The sequence below is a fragment of the Ctenopharyngodon idella genome, chromosome 3 (genome assembly GCF_019924925.1).
Source record: "Ctenopharyngodon idella isolate HZGC_01 chromosome 3, HZGC01, whole genome shotgun sequence".
In the NCBI taxonomy this organism is placed as follows: Eukaryota; Metazoa; Chordata; class Actinopteri; order Cypriniformes; family Xenocyprididae; genus Ctenopharyngodon; species Ctenopharyngodon idella.
Window position 1 is genome coordinate 47,589,280 of NC_067222.1, and position 10,971 is coordinate 47,600,250.

The 10,971-nt window shown below is 35.1% G+C and overlaps 1 protein-coding gene across 1 annotated transcript in view; it reads right to left on the reverse strand.

Annotated features, from left to right (window-relative positions):
• iqck (IQ motif containing K) overlaps nucleotides 1-10,715 on the reverse strand; it is a 72,927-nt gene extending 62,212 nt beyond the window's left edge. Inside the window, exons 1-5 of the mRNA XM_051887392.1 lie at nucleotides 10,577-10,715; nucleotides 10,298-10,376; nucleotides 9,990-10,116; nucleotides 9,125-9,177; nucleotides 8,933-9,010 (exon numbers count right to left, since the gene is read on the reverse strand). Of these exons, the coding sequence (XP_051743352.1) occupies nucleotides 8,933-9,010; nucleotides 9,125-9,177; nucleotides 9,990-10,116; nucleotides 10,298-10,368 (329 nt within the window). The 5' untranslated portion in view covers nucleotides 10,369-10,376; nucleotides 10,577-10,715. The remainder of the gene's footprint in view (nucleotides 1-8,932; nucleotides 9,011-9,124; nucleotides 9,178-9,989; nucleotides 10,117-10,297; nucleotides 10,377-10,576) is intronic.
• Between the last annotated feature and the right edge of the window lie 256 nt (nucleotides 10,716-10,971).

Consider the following 10,971-nt stretch of genomic DNA (forward strand, 5'->3'; position numbering starts at 1 on the left):
TAGAGTCATGTGATGTTAGGCTGTTTTAGTTATTCATAGCCGATATTTGTGTGGTTACAGTTATTTCAATGTATTTACGAATACAGTTACAGAGCTTGTCTAAATGACGCCGAAACTTTTTATTAACGACAGAGGACGTCTTGAGTGACAACCTAATCATCTCTTGCTCTCTCTCCTACAGACACCCGACTGTACGTAGGACCTGTAACACTATCATAGTTATTTATGAATATATATAGATATTTTGATATATATAAGATATTTTGTCTGACCTCTTTGTTAATGAAAACAAGTAATATTTAAGCAGGAGCATATATTAAAAATTAAGAGATGTTTAACAATTTTGATCGTAAAACGGCCTGAATCAACTAACCTTTCACTTAAAATAACTAATCAAGTTACTTTTTATTGAAGTCTTGTTTAGAGTACAGAGACAATATTTTTTCACAACTGTAACACGCTGTAACTAAGTGCGATAGTATGTAACAGAATGTACCAGAAAAACGGCAAGACTTGTTTAAAGCGCATTATGTGTCTTGTGACCGCAGACAGACCAGAAAGACGACATCAGAACATCAAAAAGAACATCAGTACTACATCTCTCATGTTTTCATTAATTTTCATAAATAGTAGCTGTATGTTTGACCAAACTCAGAGAGCAGTCTTCATCTAAAACTGCATTTTAACAAAATTAACAAATGAATAACAAATGATAACAAAAATTGTAAGCAGGGTGATAGACTGATAGTGGAAAAAACTGGCATTTACAATCTTTTGCAATAGATCAGAAGAGAGGTTTTCTGTATTATGTTTACATTATAGCTAAATGTATCTTATATGTCGTACACACATGGTAAATTGTGTACGTATAATACCTGTATAATGATTGTTTGAATTTCTTCTTTACAAGGGTATGCAATGCTATAGTTCTCAAATGAGCTTGCATTACAACAGTGTGGCATAGACTCTAACACAACTCTGTACTATAATATGTACACGTATTCTTTAACGTCATGCTGGGATGTTGAAAGAAATGAATTGTTAGTCAAAAGTTCAGTCATACATCTAAAAAGATGCTTAAATGAATGGTCTGTGTTCATCACACATGTGATGATTTGCAAAAACTTACACTGACAGCAACCTGAGAGGAGTATTTGGCTAAAAACATATACAGACCGACAAATAAAATGCTACCAGTGATCTTGATAGTCTTTATAATGTGACTAAGACCAGTGAAGGGGGTACAAATGCCTATCACAATAGATCAGGAGTGGACTTCTGCATGCAGTATGACACTTTTCTTACATAATGTCGCTGCTTTCTTAGTTACTAGGTCTCTTGAATTTAGATGTGCGAATATATTGTGTTCACTTAATTTGTACAAAATTGTACAAAGATCATGTTTGAGATGTATCTATAACTTTACTACAGTGTGTAACTTTGTTTACCCTCCTCAAACTGAATGAAATCATAGCTTTCAGCGCAATGGTTAGATATGTCTCAGTCGTAAACAAGCGCAAACAACCAGACTTACTTTTTGTGTACACCCCATCGAAGAGATGGATAATTGCACTACAAGAACTATCGATTTATTTTCTTTGTAACTGCGGCCTTTGAATTTCTGAAAATATCATAACTGTATAAAATATTATCATTGAGTTGTGTGTTCACATAATTTCTACATAGAAAATATTTGGCTTTTATCTGTAGGTGAAAAAGCAAAGTCAGTAAGCTATATTCAATATCTGTTTATTTGAGTGAAAAATAATAATCTAAAAAAATTGTTATAAACAGTTGAGACACACTTGTACACTGGTACAACTATTTAATGTCATGTTGGTTGCTAAAATCTGGATTCTGATCTAAAGCATTACTAAAACCTTCAATCATGGTGTGGACCCTTGATACTAACGTACAAATAATGTATAATACATGTTGAAAATGACCAAAACTTTTAAATAAGTCCTGTTCCAACACCACTGGGGAAAATCATTTTTGTCTAATAGTCTGTCAAAAGAAAAACATTGTGTTATCTGGTTTAGTTGTATTTAAAAACAAGCAAACAAAAACATATTTCTTAAAAACATTGTGTCAAAAGAATTTGGTAACATGATTCTCTTGTTTCATCATGTATTAACTTCATATTTAACAGGCTGATAATGGTAGCATGAACCTAGAAATAACAACCGCGAATTTTATAAAGCAAAAATTGTGTCAGAAGACATGGTATGAAGATACGCTGGCTTTTAACTTTTTATTTAAACTTTAAAACAATATTATCTTTTTTTTTTTTTTTTTTTTTTAATGTAATACAGTATTTGATTTTTGGTAAAACTATCTTACATAGTAATGTGTTTTCACCCATTGTCATGAGCCTTTGGCTATCCTTAATGGTTTCATTGTGTGAGGAACTGTTTGGAATAAGGTCACCCCTATTTGCTAAAAACATCACAGTGAACATTTGACAGCATTATTCTTTTGGTTTACTTTACATTTATTAGGAATTGAAACTATAGAAATAAGAAAAGTAAATCGTATAGATCTATGAGACATGCGTCACCTTAAAAAAAATCTAAGTTTACATGTGAGGTTTTTTTAAACATATTTAACAGCAAAGATATTTTCAAGTACAGAGTCTGATGTGGACATTTATCATGTAGGGGCTTTGGCCTGATCGTTTTAAGCACAATTAAATATTCTCAAGAGACCCACTGATCCTGAAGTCATGTCTCTGAAAGACCTCGGATGTGTAGATTCACTCTATTGAAAAATGCTGTTTTGAAATTAACACAGTTGAAATAAATGACTACTTGTAGGGTGTTTAACACCCATGCAAAATTGTTGGGGGTCAGTAAGTGGCAACAGACAGCCTCAGCACAGAGAAGTGACTGATCTGTAAATCATCTCATCAGCCTATATCCTGAGGCCATCATTAATGATTGTTTAGGATCCCTCTCTGAAAATGCATAGTGATTTTGTTAAAGATGCAACTTAAGCTAAATAATAGCAAAGTTAAGTGTTCTCGTTTTTACGGGGACGTGCGAGTTGCATCTATGAGTAGTCAAACACACAGACACCTTCATGTTTGGATTTTTTTTTTTTTTTTTTTTTTTTTAAATCAATTCAAATTAAATATTTCTAGTTAACATGCTGTTTTTAACATGCTGTTTTCTCAAAAACTTAACCCTAACCCTTTTGCTTGAATCTTTGAGAAATAAGATCTAAGATGACTATGTACAGGTTTTTGAACAGATGTTGTTTAATAAAAAGTACACTTTAGGTTAAATTTAAGCAATATAATTTCTACCATTGGCATCAGATGTTATCCTGATACTGTAGACTTCTAAGAAGAATATTTGATTTTTTATTAAATCTTTAAAGATTTAATTTAAACAATATTTTAATTTTAAAAGACTATTTTAAACTTTTAAGATTGTGCTTTGAAATAAATTTAGTACAAAAACATTCACTCTGGAATGGAGTTAGCTGTCTTAACATACACTGTGACTCAACAGACTCATCTGTCTGACTCCACCCTGCCATTTCTCATTTACATTGGAGTTTGTTCCAGGGAGGATCTGGGGGCGTTTTATGAATGATTTTATTTTATTAATACTTTTTGTTTCATTTTTACTTATTTATTATCATTTTGCAAAAGGACCTACTTTGGCTCTCTGAAAATGTAAGATTTTTTTAAAAATATATTTATTTTTAATTTATATATTAATTTAGCCTATATTTAAATTGTTTAAATAATTTTTTAGTAACATTTTATATTATTTATATTTAGAATCATTTCAATTTAAAATAGAGATAAGTTTCTTTTATAGAGCTAACCTGAGGCATCACAGGTTCTGAATGAAATCATTGTTTCTCTCTGAAAATGCTTGGTGATTTTCATACTGAATTATTGAAAATGTTACACAATGTGAGAGATGGCTTGTGAGACCCATACATTTTTACACATACACTGATAAATAAAATGTTAAAGATTTGATTTTATTTGCATGAATGTTTAATTTTAAAAGATGTCATTTAAACTTTTACATTTATGCTTTGAAAATAAAGGTTAGCTTAACAAAATATTGTGTCATCCACCCCCGCTGACCTGCGTTCTCCCCTTCTGTCTCTGTGACTATCATGCATTGTTGCAAGTCACTTGGAGAGACAATGAGATAGTTTGTAAGCCATTTCATGTTAAGGACATCAACAAGTAAGAAATTTTATATTTTCATTTAACTAAAACTATAATAATTGGTTTCAGTAAATTTAGTCAAGTCAAGTCACCTTTATTTATATAGCGCTTTTTACAGTGCAGATTGTGTCAAAGCAGCTTTACAGTGATAACTGGTGAATAATTTTGGCTTAGTAACTGTTTGTTATTATTAACATTATTATACTTTTATTTATTACCATCTTCATTCAAAGAACAGAATGTTTTTCTCTTTTGAAATGTGTGTGTGTGTGTGTGTGTGTGTGTGTGTGTGTGTGTGTGTGTGTGTGAGAGAGAGAAAGAGAGAGAGAGAGTCAGTGAGAGATTTTTAGATTTCAGTATAAACTAAAAGCAAAATGTTTATATATATATATATATATATATATATATATATTTTTTTTTTTTTTTTTTAACTACCAAAATGTATCTCCCATTTGCAAAACACCCTTTTAAATTATAATTTATACTAAATGATGTTCTGAGAATATAAAAATGAAAAACGTTTACTGTGATAGATGGGAGGAGATAATTAACCCAATGGATTATTGTTAACCCAATGGCCATTGTTTTTTCCAGGTTTTTATTTAACTATAATAATCAGTCTCAGTAAATTTAGTAACTGTCATTATTCAGCGTGTTATAATATTTTGGAGATGTGAATGTTTTTCACTTTTTTTAAATGTATGTGTACGTGTACGTGTACGTGTACGTGTGTGTGTGTGTGTGATTTATCTTTTATCTGTGTTTTATAAAATATACCATGTTTATTCTTTTGTTATTTTGAGCCAACTGTTTCTTCATTAAAATCTTATTTTTGTTGCTTACACAGGAAGATTAGAGTATGTGCCGGAATGCGGATGCTGTCACACATCTGCTCATGTGTGACCCCGAAAGTTCATAAATCAAAATTATTAACCAAGACAATACTTGCTAGATCCAATAAGCATGCAGTACTTGGTTTTACCTCCACAGATGTTCGTTTTAAAAAGTGTTCTAGAGCCAGTAAACCATCAGTATGAGGCATGTTAGCGTATAAACTCTGAACATCAAAAGTAGCGAGAAGGGCATCATCAACAGGAAAGTCAACACCATATAATGAATCAAAGTCCACAGAATCTCTTACATAAGATGACAAAGTAGATACAAAAAGTTTAATGAAATAATCAACATAGGAAGAAATGCTCTCAGTTAGAGTATGTGCCGGAATGCGGATGCTGTCACACATCTGCTCATGTGTGACCCCGAAAGTTCATAAATCACCATCAGGACTTCAAATATGGTGTTAAAGTTCAAAAATCATCCATTTGTTCCACCCTACAAATGACCCATAGGTCAATACCACAGATGTTTCAAAAATGCAAAGAATCAATGGACATATTCATAACCCATGTCAAAGGTCAACCACCATTTAAATTCCATAACCCCAAGGTCATGGAGTTCATACAGCGGTCAACTATGGGGGGATGGGGTAATATTTGGGTGGTCCCATGGGGGAGGGGCAAAGGTCATGTCAAAGGTCAAAGGTCGCAATCAATCATTTTTTGACACATGTCGTAGTATATTTACTACTCGTGGCAGTAAATTCAGTTGAAAACAACATGGGCTTACCTAAAGCAGAGGCATTTTTCAAAAATGAAGAGGAGTTGGAGGTAATAAATCCAACAGAAGTTAAATCTACAAAAGATAAGAAAAAGATGAAAGAAATTATCCTGAGAGAGAATCCAGAGATACTGCTGTCTGACTACAGTGGACCAGAAGACAACAGAGTCCGGTGTAACCTGCTCTTCTTCTCTGAACACCCATCGGTCTGGCACACCATCCTGTGCTTTGCCATGACATGCAGAAGAAAAGGAGGCATCAGCAAAGGCAGACAACTCACTCTAGAAGGAGACAATGACATAAAGCTGATTGTGAACCTTTATCATAATGGTACAGTCATGGTCCAGGACCAGAAACCAGCCTTAATGAATTCCAGAGGAACTTTAAAAACCTTAAATTGGAGGTTCAGAAGATTAAGAAAGATCCTGAAGTGAAGAGAAACACAAGCCATGTTTACATGGAGCATTGTAATCGGTTTAAAAGTCCAATCCGAATGAAAATGCTCCATATAAACACCTCAATCGGAATAAAAATGCCCAAACCGAATGAAACTGTAATCGGTTTGAGAGAGGTGGGATAAACCTTTCTATAAATCGAACAAAATAAAAAGTCTGCCATGTAAACGAGTTAAACCGATTACTTTGCGTCTACGTCATCACGTCAAGCGGTCAGGGGTCGTCAGAATGCAAAATGTCGGCGACAAAATTAAACTGGACTAAAACTGAAACAACACATTTATTAAATACACTGAAGGAACTCAATGAATCATTACTACAGACCTTCATGCACACACTTCTGCTTTACGGAGGAGGGAGGGGTAGTATTGAAATGCTCCTTAGAGATGCACAGCCACCAAACAGGTCAGCTTCCTGTTCCCGTCTTTTCCTCATACCATTCAGCAGTAATATGCTACAAATTTCACACTGTTGCTTGATTAAGAGCAACACTTTACATAAAAATAGCGCGCATAAGAAATAACGGAACTCCATGTTGACAGGAATACAAGGCGGCAAACAGGACATAAGCTAATGTGTGCATGTCACAAAGTCATTCAGATTGAAAGCGCCGGTGCATGTAAACACCATATCGGATTAGATAACGTCTCATGTAAACACTCCACTGAAACTTTCAATCGGAATGATTTTAATCAGAATGACAAAAAAGTGTACATGTAAACGTGGCTACAGAGGACGGATTCTGCAACACAATAGTAAAACTCTGCAAAACTCCTATAACAGACAGACAAATCAGCACTCCTGCATCTCCCAAGATAAAGGCCTTGAAAGACAACATCGCTGAGCTGGAGCAGGACTTCTTCCTGTTTAAAGAGGAACCTGAACCTGACCAGCCATCACAGCATTCAACAGCTCTGCTCCGCTGTCAGACAACTGGAGGAGGACAATCAAAAGCTGCGCTAGGAGCTGAGGAGGGTGAGAGAGGAACTGGTTATAAGAGAACACGGCCACACACTGGAGAGACTGCTGGAGGAGACCAGGAACCAGCTACACACAAATCAACATCAGCAGTATGTCAGCACACAAACACACAGCACCTCCTCTCCTGAAAGCATCCCAAACTCAACTCAACATCAGAAGAGTATCAGCACACAACCTCAGAGCTCCTTCACTCCTGCAACCTGTCAGTCTCCTCAAGCCCCTCAGAGCCTCAAGAGGAAAGAGAACAGCAGCAGCATCACACAGAGTCACCCACCATCTACAACAACATCACCCATGAGCACCAGCAGAGAACAGAAGAGTAAAGACAACATCTTGGACAACAACGGGCTGTTTAATAAGTTCTAGACAACTATTACACTAGAACTAACCATATATGCAATTGATTATAATCCGTTGTAATTAATTCACCATATATGTGTATCATTCCCTCTTTGGGTCCATCTATATTATAGTTAATCATAACACGTTATGATTTATTATATATATTGCACCCATGATTTGAGCTAATTGATAAAATACCTGTAATTCACTACAGCATCATCAAGCCCATCCTTTTGTACGGCTGTGAAATCTGGGGCCCCAAAAACCCTGTTCAAATTTTCCATCTCGAGTTCTGCAAAAACATCCTGGGTCTTCACAGAAATGGCAGAACTGGGCAGATTCCCTCTCCTATCTGTAATCCAGAAGAGAGCAACGAAGTTCTGGTTCCTTCTGTCAGACTCACAGGCAGATGCCTACCATCACTGCGCTCTTACGTACAGGGCAGGACACCCAGAGAATGACCCCTTGCACTATTTAGTGGAAACACACCAACTAAATTCAACAATTCAATTAAAACTCTCAAAAATTAAAGAAATAGGTCAAAGAACCCAGGAAGAATACATCCATGATTGGCAGATCAAAGTAGCACAAATAAACAAATTGAAATACTTCCACAGTATAAAGACAGATTATGAATTGGCACCTTACTTGATCAAAATGAAAGACTATCATCAGAGAAAGCTCCTGACGAAGTATCGTTTGAGTGACCACAGAGACGGGCCAACATAAGAGGAGCTGGAGAGCCAGAGAGCTCAGACTCTGTTCACACTGCTCTGATGGAGTCGTAGAGGATGAACTGCACTTCCTCACACAGTACAGCAAATATAACATTAGAGAAACTTATTTCACCCAAATTACTCAAATTCTACCTGAATTCCAGCAAGCAAGCCACATAGACAAACTGTTATATTTTGGGAGAGAAAGAGAAGTATATCCACCTGACAGCACAGTATGTGTCCTCCTGCCATATTATCTTCTTTTTTTTTTTTTTTTTTTTTTTTTTCATTCTCAGTACTGGTCTCTGTATTTATTTACCCTGTATTTTTACCACTTGTTAAGTTATGTGATAAAATATATACAATATAGCCATGTATATGTTTTTGTTTTGTTTTTTCTTCCTTTTATTTATTTATTTATTTATTTATCTATGCTTGTATAACTTGTTACATGTTTATTGCTTTGGCAACATTGTGCCATCCCACAGTCATGCCAATAAAGCTCAATTGAATTGAATTGAATTGAATTGAGAGAGAGAGAGAGAGAGAGAGAGAGAGATGCTTGATAGTGATAACGAAATGTGCAACAAGTACGCCAGAGTATGTTTATTAGGCAATATACTTACTGTTTAAGAAACCAGTCCTGGACAAAAGGAATTTTATGAAAATGCGTAGGTATTCGTTCTGTCCATTGAGGGTTTTTACTGATGAACAAGAGAATAAGGAATAGATTTAAACACACAACCATTTTTACTGTATGTATAAAAGTCACAACAAAATAACCATAAAATATTGGCAATACACAAAGAGCCACTCACTTGTATAGCCATTCAGTGAGGAAGTCACAGCCATTAAATGCCGTCTTTTTCCTCTATATTGACAATGAAGCATGTGAAATAAAAATAATGAAATGTATGTTATATTATAAGATTATATTATCGTTATAATATTGCTGATCAGTGGAGGATCCTGGCATATGTTGTGCAGTTGCCTAGGTCGCATTTTGACAGCATTGTGCCCCCATCTCATCTATCATTAGAAAAATATTCTCGTCGCTTTATAATATTAATATTAAACCACTGTACTCGTATGAACTGATTTAAATATGTTTTTAGTACCCTTATGGATCTTGAGAGAGGAAATGTCATTGTTCCCTATGTAGGCCTCACAGAGACATCGGATTTAAACAAAAATATGTCAATTTGCGTTCTGAAGATTAACGAAGGTCTTACGGGTGTGGAACGGCATGAGGGTGAGTAATAAATGACAGAATTTTCATTTTTGGGTGAACTAACCCTTTAAAAAAAAAATCAATTGTGCCCGTTATTTGTCTGCACCACAGAAATCGCTTGCAGAGTTAGACAGATGACAAGAAAACTGATAGCAGTTTTTTTTTTTTTTTTTAAATACGAGACTTAATCATTTTTAATTAAGAAACACAAGACCTTTATCGCTGTTATTTTATTGAAATTCTCACCTTCAATGAGATGTTCTTTTTTTTTTTCATAGTTTAATTTAAATGTTTTATTTCATTGTATTGTTGTTATTTGTATTGTTGTTATACTTGTATTCAATTAACTAATTGCTTTAAATATACTGTAAGAGCCTGACCCTGCACCTATAGGACAACATGTTTGAGTCAGGACCGCTACCACTGATGCTCATAAAGTTCAAGAAGCTGACCTCAAAGCACTGGTGCTTCTGTGCTTCTGCAAGCAAAGCCTCCAGTCCGGGCAGCAGCACAGGAAACACGTGCTCCTCCAAATAACATCTGCTGAGCCCTCGACAGAGCTGGGGTCTCACTGAAAACCTTTTTGGAAAAAAGTGCATTTTATACAAGTTAAATAGACTGTATACAAGCAATTCTATTTCATAGGAAATAAAATGACTGAAAAAAAGTAAAAATCAAGTAAAGACCATGTTACATTGAAATAGCAAGCAGAAAAACAAACAAACAAACAAATAGTAGGAAATAGTAACAGTTCAGTTACTCTGTTTGAGCTGAGCATCTCATGAAGAGTAGGTAGAAACTAGAGTTTGATAAACTGGATGACTCGTTCATGTCTTCCTCTGCAAAACAGAAAAAAAAACTTACAGCTAATTTATCAAACTGTTTCATTTACCACCGCGTTGTTAACAGCTCGCATCTACTTAATTACGGTTTTCCATTGACATTTTACGTTAAGCCTACCAATCGCGCTTTCGCTGTGAATGATACTTCGTGAGAGAAATAAAAACCCATTTTCTAGCTGGAGATCAGTGTTTCTCACCTGTGCAGCGTTGCAAGACGAAAGCGCAGCCCTGTTTGTTTGACTATAAAGTATGCGGATCAGCGTGCCTCACCGTCGCGAAAGCAAAACATTCAGAAGTAGTCTACTGCCATGTCTGTTTTCTGTAACCATAGTGACGGTAACTATGGTAACGACATAACAGGTGTTGCCAGTCATGAGATTAACGAGCAGAACGCAGCAAGTTACTGCCAGAGGAATCATTGGACTGATTTAATTTTATTTGTTTGTTTATTTGTGCATTAGATTATCACCCATTATTGTATACAGTAAGCTATCCAGTCATTGCACTCAAACACGGAGGATATGACTCATTTACGATGATCAAACTAGTTATTTTTGAATAATCGTCTATGGGCTGAAAATATTCGTTTATT